Source organism: Gymnoscopelus braueri (genome assembly GCF_963280865.1).
Source record: "Gymnoscopelus braueri genome assembly, chromosome: 2".
NCBI lineage: Eukaryota > Metazoa > Chordata > Actinopteri > Myctophiformes > Myctophidae > Gymnoscopelus > Gymnoscopelus braueri.
Window position 1 is genome coordinate 51,759,030 of NC_137604.1, and position 16,037 is coordinate 51,775,066.

Sequence of the window (16,037 nt, forward strand, 5' to 3'; positions counted from 1 at the left end):
ATGTTATGATAGTGTGATGCTATAGGGTTAGGCATAGTTTGTGTGAGGCTAAAGTCCAGCTGCATGTGGACATTGAGTTATGGGAATCACACAGGTGAATAAGATCATGATTATTTATAGGGGCTTTCTGATGCAATCGCATTACGCATTTGTTTGACACTAGTAAGTAGGCCTATTAAGACTGGACTTTAAGGACTTTTGACATAAAAATACACAGAATTTGATTATTGTTATTGTCAATTATTTCTCCATTATAACCACGGCTATGCTCTAAAAGTGTGAAAAGCATATTTTTCATTTGAGCTGCAGTCTTTAATGTTAGGGCCGCTCGGTGGCCTAATACCAGAGTTGTTGTTAGTGGGAAGGCAGCAAGTACTGGCCAATCAGAGCCTGTATTCACTGAATAGCGGTGAAGAAAGGAATTAACTCTTGTCTCCTGGTGGAGCTGCAAGGCATGATTGAAGTAGAGAGGGCACATCACTCAGGTGAAATGTGAAAGTGAAACTGGCTGACGGCAGCCAGCTCATTTCATTTATAGCGAATGTATTATTATTTGTCAACTTTTCTTCTTCATAAGAGCCTGTGTTGGGCAGGCCTTAAAAAGAAAAAAAGAAAAGAAGAAAGAGGCAGGTGCTCGAGGCCCCTCAGCTCCCCTCCGCACGTGCCTAACTGACAGCTACAGAAAACGTATCTTACATTAGTAGATAAGAATTTAAATAATTACCTACACAACACAGGAAAGTGACATATATATTGATATATATATATAAAATATCCACTTGAACCTCACCTGCCTCAGAAGTCATTTCACTTTCACACGAAGCGAACAGCTGCATTTCTACAGCCCTATTTATTTCACAACCAGATATCACCCTCTCGAAAGTTGCTATAAGTACAAGACCTACCTCAGCAACAACAGAATCCACAGGTCTACAAATGCTAGCTCCAAAACTTTGTATCCTTCCTTTAATTACTACTATATATATGCTACCGACAAATCCATCCTCTAAGAACAAGCAACATTAACCTATCTATTTACCTTTCTCATCTATGTATTAATCTATTTATGTTTACTAGACCGGTGCACCGGCCTACTTGGGAACGATGCAAGTTATGAATGCGGTTTTGTGATACCCGTTGTACCCGTTGTCAGAGTACCCATTGTACCTGTCTGTCTGTCTGTCTCCTTTTTATGCACATATATGGAGATCTCTGTATCTGTCTGCCTGTTTCCCTTTTATGACCATATAAGGATATCCCTGGGGTCATCGGTATATGCCCATATATAGGTCGGTTCTGGATATGGAGCAGGCATATTAGTTGGATCGGCGATGCACGTCGGAAACAATGCAAGTTGCATGCCCCACCCGGTTATGCAATACCCGTTGTACCCATTGTCAGAGTACCCGTCTGTCTCTCTGTGTCCCTTTATGCCCATATATGGAGATCTCTATCTGTCTCTCTGTCTGCCTGTGTACCTTTTATGTTTTATGCTCATATAAGGAGGTCCCTGATGTCATCACTATATGCCCATTATTGGTGGGATCGGCGGTTCTGGACAACTGGATGTCCATACCCTATAGGAATATCGGTCGGATCAGCAATTCTGGACAACCGCCCATCCGAACGACTCGACGCCAGGCACCACACTCCCTGGAGTCCTCGCCAATGCACGCAAATTTGAAGTCGGTCTGTATATGTGTATGACCATATAGGTCATGCGCCAGTCCAGAACACTAGCGGTTCTGGACAACAAGATCTCCATATATGCCTATATGGTCATAACGGTCAGATATCTCGAGAACCGTCCGACTGACCGACTTCAGATTCGGCACATGCGTCACCGACAACCCGAGGGATGTGAACTACAAACGGACATACGAACATATGTACATACTGTACGTACGTACATACATACAGAGATTATGGGCATTTATTGTAAGATGTATTTTATCCACCTACAACTTTTGCTGTGCACACTTTTTAATGAGCTGAAATATCAACTCCCAGTCACAGGGAGTTTACGAAGCTATACTTGATTAAGCTAATACAACTAGGGGTCCATGATAACTGCTGCCAAGCTATTAGTGGCACAAGCAAAACTACTAATGCTAATAGCTACATCACTGGATGAAAACCTTCTCTGTTTCTCTCAGGTCCTCATTTGGCTCTGTCCTAGCTCCCCCATCCTCACTCCGACAAGGGTTATGTAAAGAAGGAAAGGACACCTACAGTATATAATGGTAGATATGTTGCAAAATTCAAGAGCTCGTAGCTTTGAGCACTTAAACTCAATGCAATTTTAACCTGTAACCTGTAATCCACACATGTAATCTGAATTTGAAGTCACACAAAGAAAAAAATACGGAATCAATATTCATACACACATGTGCACAAGAATTGTTTATCCTTTGTGACATCAATTGTCACAATTTACATGTGCAAGTGCACATTTAAATTGCACAAATTTTGCACGGATAGAGGAGCTAGAGTTTTTCATATCCAGGAAGAGCCACCCATTTACTTCACAGTGGTAACCAACCGTTGGAACAGGTACAAACACTAATTTGTAGGGCTTCCAGAGCTTGAATGGCCATTGCATAATAATTATTACTCAATTGGCGGCCATACCACAGGTACGGTTTGGGCCTACTCGTTGACTTGTTATCATGGCACTGTTGCAACGTTCTTTTGCCAGGCCAGCTCACATTTAAGCATTGGTCCTTCATTAACAGTACATGTGTTTACATTGAACACGAACAATAACTGAAAACAACACTTGGTGCGGGAAGGAAGCCGTAGACCATCCTCTCTATGCAAACAGTTCTTTGTTATTCCCGTGGACACCTGGTGTGAATGTCTCACAAATTGACTGAAAAACATTGGTATACTACATATCAATCTGGGAACCCATCGCCAAATGAAAAGGAAAAACAGCGCCCTCTGCTGTTTTTGACTATCTCACTTGGCTATGGGAGGAAGTCGACGTAGCACACGTGCGCAAGGAAACCGGGGTTTTGGTCTGCCTTCAGCCTTTCACTTAGGGTGGTGCGGCTATGTTTTCATTCCCACTAACAATATTTCTACACGGAACACTAACACCACTTCTCCCAGAGAACATGGATCGTTTTGGTTATAAGCCCACTTGTTTCTATGATGAAAGAGCAAGTTAAAATGTGAATATCTTTCCGTGGTTATGTCTGCTCCGAGGACGCTATTGTTAAATGAGTTTTGGTTTGTTTCTAGTGGGGAAGGATCGGCGGACACGTAAATCCCGCCCACTACCTTTGATTGGGTAAAGCGCGGCCTGCTTCCTGATCTGAAGGCACGCCCACTTGTAGGCCAGTGCGTACGCGATATGACGAACCCCCCGACAGATTCAAACGCAGAGCAGAATCTGTTCTTAAGAGATTAACTACATATATACCCACTTTCCATTTTAACTGTGCGTGCGTGTGTGTGTGTGTGTGTGTGTGTGTGTGTGTGTGTGTGTGTGTGTGTGTGTGTGTGTGTGTGTGTGTGTGTGTGTGTGTGTGTGTGCGCGCGCGTGTTGGAGCAATTTTGTCTTTGAGACAAGGTAAACCCACCTCCCAACATGCATCATGACATAATATGTGATAAAGGTTAGCCTAATGGCAGTGTGCTCAAGAAATTTGGCCCTGATCGATCCAGACACACACACACACACACACACACACACACACACACACACACACACACACACACACACACACACACACACACACACACACACACACACACTTCCCCCTGCATCACAGGTGATGCAGGGGGAAGACTGACTCGAAGCCTCGCCCGAACTACTGGCATTGCCTGGACACACAATGGCTTAGCACCAACTTGAGGTATTCCTCCAAAAAAGGGGGAAAAAAAAAGTTTAGTCATTTTTACATCAGTTGCCTAAGTCATTTGAATGTGGAGAAATGGTGCCATCAGGAAAGGTGGAACGACTCCTGGCCCTCACGGGCTGCAATCAATAATTTCTCACGCATGATGTCTATGCTCGAATAGTCAGGTAGCTTCAGGTAGTTTACGCAGGTCATGACCGAGGGGAGGAAGCTGTCTGGGTTCTCCGTTGACTCATACGTCTTCCTGACAATGGTAAGAGGGGGGTTCAGACTCCAGAAACCTCCCACAGGCAGTCTGGGGCTTCCTGTTACAAACTGCAGGAAGAGCCTCTGCTGCTCAGTGTCGAAGTTACTCAGCACCTCAAATAGGAACTGCATAGCACGGCTCTCGTTTGTGTAGCCATGGTCCGGTCGACAGCACTCTATCAGTGTCTTGACGTCCCATGTCCCTGATTTACTGCCACATAGCAACTGGTCCAGCTCTTCTGGATAGAAATACTGAAGGTGATGCAGGGGGAAGACTGACTCAAAGCCTTGCCTGAACGACTGAAACTGCCTGGACACGCCTTGGTTTAGTGTCCAGTACACCACCAACCTGAGGTATTCCTCCAAGTTGTGGATGGTGACGGAGATGTTTTTCCCCCGCTTCTTCAGTTCAATGTTGGGGAACCCCGGTAGAGTGAAGTTCAAGCCCAGGTCTTCCACCGAGCAGCCATCCAGGTTCAAGCTGTCCAGTGCCTGCTGCAGGGTCTCTCTTGTCTTTGTTTGATCCTGCTCTAACCTTTTCTTCTGGCAGATGATGTCCTCCAGGTGATGGATGGACTTGGCTATGGCAGGGTCGATGTTGACCAGGTCATGGGAAGACATGCCGGTTTCCTTCCTCAACATCCACTTGTAGAAGGGCAGCCCTAAGGGCAGGTCCAGTAGTCTGAAGTCCATAATGGCTTTAGCCATCAGCTTTCCCATGAAGCGGAACTTCATTTTGATTTTGGCAATGTGTGTTGGCTTGGTTGTCCTGCCGTATGGTACCGCAAACAGTCCCCTGGAGCTGAACATATACTTCATCCCGTCTTGGCTTCCTTTACGGTTGGCCACAGTGACTGCTTCACCCCTCCATAGCCCCAGGTCAGCCCGTTGGAGCTCCTGAGACACCAGAGCATAGAACTCCATAGTGGGGCCCAGGCCTGTGCCCACCTCATTTTCATACTGGACTTCCAGCAGGGCCTTAGAGCTGCCATAGTCCCTCATCACAGTCTCAGCCTGTTGTAGCAGCTTCTCGCGCTTTATCGTCCTCTTGTTTCGCTCAAGACGTGGTGCCACTGTGCTGTCCTGAGAGTCTGATTGGTTGATCTCTGGGTTATTGTCAAGTAGACGCTGCATGGCTCTGTCACGGTCAAGTGCTGTTATGTAGAACAGCATTTGCCGTGTGTTAAAAGTGAAGAGGAAAGGACAGGTCCTTGCAAGCTCAAAGAGCCAAGTGGGGATGTTCCCTGTCAGGATGACCAGCGGGTCCTGTAACTGACGGTTGGCCTTTGATGTCAGCTTACTGTTTATGAACTCATTAGTGGGGATGATTTCCTTACACACGGCATTGTCATACAAGTAGAACCAGTATCTACTGATTGCGTGCAGGACCCTCAGCAGCAGGATGACTTCTAAAGAAGGGTCGTCAAAGGTTATGTTCTCAGGTGGCTCTGAAGTGAGGTATGTCTCTAAAGGATTGGCTACACTGGGACACACGCCATTGTGCCACAGCTCATCCTGTTGCTTGGCGTTGTATCGCCCCCTTTTTCCTCCCACAACCTTTTTGACACCATCTTCGTCTTCTGTCACAGGTTTATACCATATGGTGTGTGTTTTGGACCAGATGCCAGCTCGTCTTAGGGGATTGGCTTCATTAGTGGCCTCTTTCTCCTCCTCAGCAAACTGTTGGACGGCTTGATACATCGTCATGTTATACGGCAGCAGGTGGTCACCAATGTATAACTGTAATGTGTGGCGCACATTGCCAGAATCCAGGAAATGGGCTGCCAGTGATTCATCTATGTCCTCATTTGAACTGACATTACTGCCTTCATCCTTCTCTGTGATTTGTCCATAACCTCGTACAACCAAGTATATTTCAGTGGATTGCACCGAGGACAAGGGCTCAATCTTCACTGGATCACCTTTCTTTTCCTTTACATTAGTGCAATTAGGGTGTCTCTGTAGCTGACATTTCAATTGATGAGTGTTGAAGAATTTCTGTGCCTGAGAGACCCTGCTCCCATTACCATTGCCACTGGGAAAGTCATGCAGTTTAACAGGGAACTGCTCCATTTGGCTCAGGCAATTGTTCATTTTATGCACCAGTGACAGAAGAGGCCCATTTTCTGATGGCTCCAGTCGGCCTGCGGGCTCCATTCCTGGAAGCGGGCGGCAAAAGACATGCAGAAATCTCTTAAGTCGCACGTCACGGCTGATCACATCACTGTTGCTGTTGGAGGTCAGATAGAGCAGCAACTGTTTGACCAGCCCGCTATGTTGGATCTCAAATGACGACACATCGGACTCTGAAATAATACTGCAGATCTCCACCAGACACTCTACACCACCGTCAACCTGAAGGTTTAGCTTGTCTGTGGCTGTACATAGTCTCTGGAGTACATTCAATGCAGAATTGCTGGGGTCTATGTTCTCCGAGTTGAAGTAGCGCTCGACACAATTACTGGCTTGCTCTTTGATCCAGGTCTTCATCTTATCCCTGTTATTAGAGATTGAGTCCTTGGGAGTTGCCTTTTCCAGGCCACTCACTCCCACAGGATCATCCTTACTGTGCTGCAAGCTGGGGGAACCCGGGTCAGGAGTGACGTTAGTAGCAGTTGTAGTGGACGCAGTGCTAATAGGGGTCGTGAAAATACTGGCAGTGCCACTGGTGCAGGAGGACTTGGGTGAACTGATAAGCAGGAAGGTCTCAGAATCTGCCAGGTTCTTCACCTGGTGCATTACACCTTCTCTTATGAAATAGACGCTGACAACATCAGGCAGCTTCTGCAAGAGAATCTCTGCTATCTGCAAAGAGCCGACTACAATCTTCAGGTCCAGGCTGGATAGCATGGAAGCAATGTGACTGGACACAGCATGGTTCCTCAGCACATCCTTCAGCATCTCAGCGTCAGCGGAGTAGATAATCCTGAGGATGGCTCTAAGGCACTTGTGTCTGACTGCAGGGCCAGCTGAGGAGCTGTACACCTCATATAGGACCCCAAACAAGGTTTTGATGAAGCACTTTGTGGGCTCAGGATTTTCCTTCATAAGCTGGGCCCGTGCGTCTTCCCGCTGTACTTCCTGGTGACCTCCTGCGTTGGGGTTGGCAAGAGAGTTGGGTTTCCTCTGGATGCCGCGTGCCGTGCCTGTGTCCTCATTGATCTGCTGCATAGAGTTGATGTCAATGATGTAGACACGGCCCAGGGTAGACAAGCTAATCTCATCCTCCCCATTCTGGTGGGCTGTCTCAATTATGCGACTATCGATGCAGTTATAATGGTGCCACAGCCCCCGGTCATCCCTCCACTCCCAGATGGCTCCTTCTGTGGTCTGGGCACTGCACTTTTCCAGCATGACATCCACTGCAAAGATGCCCTCTCTGGGCAGAGAGGGCATCAGCTCACAAGTGAGGGAGGTCAGTTGATAGAGCTCCTGAGGTCTCCGGGGAACCAGGTCAATCTGCTCCTGGCAGCTGCCATTTGATGCACCACACAGGAGAAAGCGCAGGGTCTCCGCTATGTTTTGTTTCATGAGCTGCACAGCCAGGCAGGGGCGGGTGGAGCACATGAGGGACAACATGCGCACAACCTTGATGAACATTCCTGAGCTTAGCACAGAGGGGGACACCACCAACAGCTGCTGAATGTTGGTCAGCAAGTCGTGTGAGGCTACCTGCTGCAGCAGGTTCTCCTTATGCTGAATGTTGTCCACCAGTAGGGCGAAAAAGAGACAAATGCTTTCAATGGATTTATTATCCTGGTGTGTGAGTTTCTGTGTCAACAGAGGCAGAGAGTCAACGACAAAGGGGAACTCATCCGGGGTGATGCTCTGGCAGCAGTTGGCTGCAATGGCCAGGGCATTCCTCTGAGCGTTGATGCTGAAGAAGTCTAGGTACAACAAGCAGTCTGCAAGCCCACCAGCCTGCAGGATGGCTTTACTATGTTGCCTTGACAACATTTCCAAGGCAGTTAGTGCCTGCTCTGCTACATCAATAAACTGGATCACTTGCAGCTTTTTCAGAAAGACAGGAATGGCAGTGACTACCACAGCAGAGGATCGAGGCAGTGACTCCATCATGTATGTGAGAGCACGGGAGGCATGGTTCATAATATCGAAGTTATGCTCCATCAGTAACAATTTGATCAGTTCAGGCACTACACTCTTGACAGGGAATCCGCCCAGTGAGTCCTCATTGCCCATCACCAGCAGCTGGCATATTTCAATGGCAGCCTGGAGTTGCTGGGTCTCATCGCCTGTGGCCTGCAGGCCTCGCAGCAGCTCCTGAGGGCTGGAGGCTGAACTAGGATGACATGCTTTGTTCTGGTTGTCGCCCTGCTTGACCTCCTGGGCGTCCTGCAGGGCGGTGCTATTGGTGTCTCGGGAGGAACAGGATGAGGAACGTGAGGAGGCTGAAGGAGTGCGATACCCAGCTTTTGCTGAGGCGGCCAATTCAGAAGCCAGCTTGTTGGGTTTTGAAGTGCTGTCCTCTGTATGGTTGGGGAGGGACCCAGCAGTGCTGATTAGAGCGGGGTGGGAGTCTGCTCCGCTCCTCTTACTCTGGCCTCGACAAAGTCTCTTCCTGGACTTAGCCAGGCACTTCTTGGTCTCAATGGTATTTTCGCAGGGTGGTTCCAAGACACTAGTGTGTTCAGGAACCAAGCTTCGCTTCAGCCCTCGGGTACTTCTGCGTGTTGATTGGTGGCCTGGGCGCTCTTGTTCCAATGTCCCTGCAGCCTCCGAGTTGTTTTGTAGCACAAGTGAAGCCACAGAAGGACTAAGACCCCTTATTCTTAAGCTGTGCCTACTTGACTGGTCAGAGGCTGAGCTGGGCAGGGCTTTGAGAGCCTTAGATTTAGGTCTTCTGCTTCTGCGAGGGGAATTTGCTTTATGTTTTACCTGCTCTGTCTGCAATTTTCTCAAGACTGTGTGGTCTGCTTGTTTGCGTTTATGTTTCTGTTTGCGTTTTTTGCTCTGACCTCGACCTGAAGATGCAGGCAGCTGTGAAGCCCGAGTTCGATTTTTAGACTTCTTAGCCAGGCCCTTCTTGGTCTTAACAGTATTCTTGCGATGTGGCGGAAGACGTGGGCGTAATCTGGACTTCTTAGCAGGGGTTGGGCTATAGGTACTATTGTGTTCAGAAGCCAAGCTTCGCTTCAGCCCACGGGTACCTTTTCTCTTTGACTGGTGGTCTCGGCACTCTTCGGCCGATATCCCTGCAGCCTCTAGGTCATCGTGTAGCACACATGAAGCCGCAGAATGAGTATGAATGCTCCTTCTTGAGCTGTGTCCTTTGGACTGGACGTAGGTTGAGCTGGGCATGGCTTTGGGAGGCTTAGAATTAAGATCTCTTTCAGGAGGGAAATTTGCTACATGTTTTACCTGCTCTGACTGCAACCTTCCTGTGACTGTGTGGTCTTGTGGTTGGGTCGCAGCAGTGTTCCTCTGAGAACGGCGCAGTGTTTTTGTTGTAACGAACGGCTCCAGCTTGCCTGTCTACCTCTTCTCTCTTCCTTTCTCGCTTTGGCAATCACACTTTATCGTTGTCTTGATTTTCTTAATCTCTCTTGGTCTCTATTGTTGTCTTGATCTCCTTAATCTCTCAAGTTCTTGCGCTTTCTAGATCTGAGTCTGATGATCTGTCAGGCTGTCACTCTCTAGAGTTTCAGCTCCTTAGAGTTTTAGCTCATTTGATCTTTCGCTCCCTCACCCTATAAAGAGTCAGGTCTGATGTTGCACAAACACAAACTGTTGCAAAAACTGTTGCCTAGCAATGTCAATTTGTGCAGTCGGAAAGCAGTAGCATCTTAACCATTTGGGTACAAGCTGTATGTTGTTTGGAAGGAAACCAACTGAACTTAAATTAACAGCACAAACACATGTTTTCATTAGGAAGTGGGACACTCATTTGATTTTAGTGTTTAGTACACCTAGTTATTACACCTTTCAACACCATGGATGGTTGTTAGAATAATGAGTGGACACTGGGCACAGTGTTTGTATCTGAAAGAGTCTACAGTTTGTGATCTCTAAGAGCCAAACAGCCATCTCGCTAGCAGCCAGCGCTAAAATAAGATAATAAAGAAAAGAGAAGTATAATAATAATACAGATACAGTATAGGCTACAATGAAAAAAATACAATATCGATAAAATACTGGATGTAAAGAAGAGTTATGGTTAGGGTCTGTTATAGTGCCACCATAAGGGCGATTGGTGGTATTTTTGTCCCCTGCATATAGGGCTGCAGCCTTTGAACCTCTCTACCAAGTGTGGTAACTGTATCTCTTAGTTTCCGATTTACAACATTTAACATTTTGCCATACACACATGGGAAATATATGCATTTAATGCACTAATGAATTAATATCAATTCACTTCGGAAAATACAAGCACACTATTCCCAATGAAGCCTGTCATTTTGAAATATTACACATGTATGCAGGCTACTATACTATGTTTTACTATACGCAAGGTATAGTCACCTTTGTCAATTAAAAAACGCTATGATGTTGTTGTATAGCCCGTGTCCTGCACCCTATAAAAACATCTTTGTCCCGATGATGGTAGCAGTGACATGATGAAGCAGATGCTGAAGTGCTTCTGGTGTTAATTATGTGGTGGTTGTAGAACATCGCCTCTGGAAGAGTGTTGACATCAAATGCATAATGAACTTGTGGAAGTTGTGCTCCCCTGCCACAGCATTATGCCTCCTTTAACCACCCAGCGCAACATTTTACAGACCATTAGATCGGTTTAATTTTGTCCTGTAAACGATTGGAGTTCTATTGCAAGCAGTACCACTTGTGTATGCCAAATAATTCTCATGGATAGATGCTACAGGGAGGATAATGGCTAAATAAAAATGGCTAAATAACGTTGTTCATCTGCATGTTCAACCACAGTGAATTTTTTCTCAAATACTGTATGGAGATGAATTACATCATATTCATTACATCATAGTATCGCAGGAACATCTCTGTGATTACGGGTACTGCACTAGTTATGTAGAATACTATTAGGGCTACTCAAACTGACTGGCTTTCTTGGCATAAATATAACTTGTGTGGCTCCCATGGGACGAGCTTTGTGTGTGTTAATACTTTTTCTAAAATACTTGTATGTCAAGTAAACCCAGACCCCAAAACATTATTTGTATGGCATGGCTCTGTACGAGGCGAGAATCCCAATTTGTGTATGTGCTAGTATGATTTAATGTACTTACTTTATGAGAGTGAACAGTATGTAATAACATGTAATAATATATATAATATAACTGTAGTATAATCTCAAGGTTGAACTGTTTTGGTATTTGTTTTGTTTTTAGCTTGTTTCTGTTTTAGACCATCACTTGATTGCTGCATCACCAAAGTATCTGTTACATTTACGGTTTAGTCCATGTCCTGTTGCTAGAAAATATATATTTTTATCTTTTTTATATCATTAGCCTGTGCGTGTGTGTCCCCTCCCCCCGACATATCCCAAGAACTGCCTGACCGATCGACGTCAATCTCACCTTGCATATCGCCGACAACGCGATGGCGTGATGTGTCCAGTGAGAAGTTGGTTGGATCCGTGGTTGTACAAAAAAAAAAAACATTGTAGCTGCAAATACCCATATATGGAGTACCATAATGTCATCGATATGACTGGATTCCATATTTGGGCATGGCTGACACAGAACTCCATATGGGCACAGACAGGCACATGGTAAGCGGCTTCTTTACCTCCTGAGCCATGATACAGATATATCCATATATAGGCATAAAGGGGACACAGACAAACAGGTGCAAGTAAAACAGGTATTGCATAACCGGAGGGGCATGCTTTCCAAATGGGCATCGTTCCCACCTTGCACCTTGAGTATGCCGGTCTGGTCTGGTGTATATGCAACATACACACTTATGTGTATATTTGCCTGCCTGGTAGCGTGCACAATACATTTGGCAGTGGTGAGATTATCCTCAGACAACCAAACAAACAGGGTCAAAAACATAATCCCCTGCCTTTGGCCTGGGTGTAAGGGTCAAGTTATCTGTGTGCCTGGACAGACGACTTCACCCAAATATGGAGATAAGACCCTCAAACGCGTCATAGCTGTGCTGCTCTATACCAGTAGTCTCCAAGTACCATCCACAATGTCATAGAACTGACATCATGGATGACTGTCCTGCTACTTTATGTCTATTTCACACACTCAATGATGTCATATGACTGGCCTCCAAGTACTAATTTTTAGACTTTAAAACTTTACACCGGACGTCAATCGATGACGTGACGTCACTCTGAAGGCTCGCTTAGTATCGAGTTCAGTTTTTCTTCAGGAACAGTACCAGTCTAGTTATAGAAGTCAGTGAAACCTTGCCCAAATATGGAGATGACTGATGTTATTGTACTGAGGTCACAGATGAACCACATGTACAAGATGCACATAGAAGCCATGCCGTTATTAGATGCCGTTTTATTAGCTGCTCCTTTTCTCCAACTCCCTGTCTCTCCTCCTAGAATTTGTACTCTCATTAAACATGAAGGCCCTTTTGGTGGCCCGAAGGCCTGCCTCTCCTTGATGGGGACAAGGTGGCATCTTGTTTTCCATGCTGGCACAAGATGGATGATGTGTCTGCTTGTTTCTCTTCCTTGAGGCTCAATTCATATCAAATAAAGCAACGGAACTAAAGATGTCTTTAGTTCCGTGAGGCGCACGTCACTTGTTGCCTAAACCTGTATGTAGCTGTTGCCTTGGCCTTTGTCATCTGTCATCTTTCTCATCGCCTGAATCTTGTATGTAGTTCTTGCCCGGATTGTCATCTGTTCCATCATGTTGTTTATATTCTGCACTGCAAAGCTAAGCTTTTCGGTATTGTCAGTTTTATCCCCCTCTCCCTCCAAAAGGAAGAAAAAAAGGCACTTTACACCAGATTGTGTGGAGCTTCGTATGTTAGTACTATGTATGTCAGGACCGCATAGTACTTGTCTAGTGTATTCATAAACATCAAAACTCACAATTTGTTTTTCAGCTGCCCTGCTGGATACGCTCTGAAATCTGTCTCTTCTCTCTGTTTCTGTTGGTAAAGACATTGGAGATCAAACATATTCCAGCAAGTGACAGCTACAATGTATGAGTGAATCTCCCTATTTTTCCATTACTAATCTTCAATGAGGATAAAAGTGGTGTGATAATTGAGTAGGAAGGGAAACAATTGTGGGGAAAAAAAACATTTGGACCCGTTTTATTGGATGTGAGTAAATATCGTCCCCAATCTTAATACATTTTCTTTCCCCCCAATTTCTTTTTGTTTCATTAACAACTTTCAAAAGAAAAAAGCCAATCTACAAGTTCACAAGGCATTGCGATGTGACCCTATTTTCACCGTTTTTTAATTGGGCTTAAGCGATTAATTCATAATGTATTTTGTAATTTTGGGTCCTAGGGAGACACCATATTTCTACTTTGGGTCTTGAGCTGAAAACGTTTGCAAACCACTGGCAGAGGGGAATGTTTAGTTGCTCAGGATATTTTGATGTTCACCGGGTCTTTTGGGCTTTCATGGCCAGAATCGCCCATTCCGGAGCAACCTGTTGGATCTTTTCTTGGAGGTTGTTGACCTGGAAACAAAGCGATTGGATGTGTTTGTCCCAGGTAGGAAGTGGCTCACGGGTCTCAAAGTGGACAATACCATCAATCTGGTCAATGAAGCCATTCATGCGTCCCTCTGTGATCATCTGGGAGGCGATCTTTTCCGCTTTTTCTGGAGGGATTTCCAACAACGCTCCCAGCTCTTGAAAAGTAATGTTGTTGTAGAGTTTACTCGCAGACAGGAGGTTGTGCATTATGACCGCTCTGTCAAGGATGCTGGAACCATCCGCTGTAGTGGCCATCTGATGAGGCATCAGCATGGCAGCAAACTCTTGGAGTTGGTCGCCCCTGATGATGCGATCTAGGAACATTTTCTCCAAGATGCCAAAGGCGGCCAACTGCTGACAACGCTCGTCCTTGTACAGAGTGGCCAACATACGGGAACGTTGTTGGCCTGCAGAGGCCAGTATGGTGCAGTTCAGTGCGTGCTTCAGGGCTTCTAGACGTTCACTCTCATCGACAATGGATTTATAAGATAGGTCATTGTACCTTTGCGCTGCTTCGATGAACTTCCTTCTATAGTCTAGGACCCGAGCGTAGCAAATCTTATACTGTACCTGCAGCTGTTCATTAGACGACTCATTCTGAAGCAAGGAGGCTCTATTGATGTAGCCCTCAGCCTGAACGGGATCATCATCCTGCAGGTAGAGACAAGCAATTTTCAGGTATATTTCCAACTTATAGTCAACATTGTACTGCTTTTGTCCCGTTTCCAGGGGAATACCAACCAAAACCAGAGCAGCATTTCTCCAGTCCTCCTCCTTTTCATAAATGGCTGCTAAGTGCTGTCTGATTGAGGTAACCTGCTCCTCGAAAGAAATCACCCTACGCTGAATGGCAACCAAGGTGAAGTGGTATAAAGCCTTAGCTGTATCATCTGGCATGTTGGGAAGATAAGTGCAAAAGTCAGTGAGCAGTTGTCTGGAGATGACTAGGCTGACATTATCATGGACCATTGCTTCAACAAACGCCTTCAAAGCTTCCAGTTGATCTGCATCTTTAAACTGAATAGCCTTCTCCAAGACCTGTTGGTACTTTATGGATTGATCTTTGTGTGATCCATTTGAATTCATTAGCTGAGAAAGCTCCTGTCTCACATCAGTTGCCATTTTCAGCGTTATGAAGTCTGCTTTTCTCTTTTAGGTCTCTGTAACCTTCCTCCTTCTATCTGGCACTCCTCTTTCTGGATCTGTCTCTCCCACACTCTTCTCTGGATTAGCCAAATGTCAGAAAGTTATCTTCCGTCGCTGGAATTTATACTGTACAATGGATGGGAGTGACCACATCAGACTACCCTTATATAGCTTTAGTCTGACATCATATTAAACACAAACCGTTGCCTAACAATACAATTTGTGCAGGCACGTCATGTTTTGGCATTGTATACACACAGTTTACCGGCCAGCACCGTCGGGGGAATCACATAATCTTCCCTTCTGTCAGTCTGATTTAAGCTGGTGTTTAAAACTGGGATGTTCTTATCTGCACACATTAATTTCTTAATTTCTTTTTGATGACCCTTTCCAGCGGAAACAATTAACGGCAAACCCTTATCGGCACATGGTTCTGTGCCGATCTGGAGGATTTCTCTTCTATTTTCTCTTCTTTCTCTTCTTTTCCATTGAATTAAAAGGATCCATTAATTCATTAATCCAGCCTTACTCGGCGGGGTCTCTGATTTATACTTGGTTGCATGCCTGTGTTGCACACTGAAAAGAGCAGTTATTTCTGATAGACAAGATCACATTTCTGAAGCTATTTTTGGTGCATGACACCGGTGCCCAAGGTTTTACAACCTTACAGTGTAGTTGTTGAGAGTGATGGCTTTCAAGACATGGTAAACACGTTTGAGCTGAGGTGCAGTACGTGATACCAAGTACCAAGCGTTTCACGAACGAATGCATGCCAGAGTTGTATTGCAATCCTCAGACTGTATAGAGTCTGAGAATATTGTGTGTTTGCTGAAACCGTAACCCTGCATAAGGTAACGCCCCCAACCAACACACTCTCTGATTTCACTCAACACAGCATATATTATACAGTGCATTGCAGCCCAATTTATTTTACGACTGTGTCGCTTTCCAAACAGAACAGATTTACAATGCATTGCAGCCCTTTCTTATCTGTACTTTTTGGCAAGGGGCGACGCCCTCATGTGATGGAATGTAAATTAAGCTTAACAGTCAAATGTTAATGTAATATAATACAGTTCAAAATTGTATAGCATCGAATCGCATCATCCAATCACACGAATTGTTCTGTATTAAAATATATCGTCCCTGAATCGTATCGT

General features: G+C 45.4%; 2 protein-coding genes across 2 annotated transcripts; both read right to left on the reverse strand.

The window, feature by feature from the left end:
- Positions 1 to 3,950: 3,950 nt before the first annotated feature.
- LOC308096193 (E3 ubiquitin-protein ligase TRIP12-like) lies at positions 3,951 to 11,846 on the reverse strand (the record flags this gene model as incomplete). The annotated part of the gene is made up of 2 exons (XM_080443525.1): positions 3,951 to 9,605; positions 11,835 to 11,846. The coding sequence occupies 2 exons, from the start codon at positions 11,844 to 11,846 to the stop codon at positions 3,951 to 3,953; spliced, it is 5,667 nt and encodes a 1,888-aa protein (XP_080299651.1).
- Positions 11,847 to 13,632: 1,786 nt separating this feature from the next.
- LOC308096203 (COP9 signalosome complex subunit 4-like) lies at positions 13,633 to 14,853 on the reverse strand (the record flags this gene model as incomplete). Its single annotated transcript, XM_080443535.1, has 1 exon — positions 13,633 to 14,853. One exon carries the CDS (start codon positions 14,851 to 14,853, stop codon positions 13,633 to 13,635), a length of 1,221 nt encoding a protein of 406 aa, XP_080299661.1.
- Between the last annotated feature and the right edge of the window lie 1,184 nt (positions 14,854 to 16,037).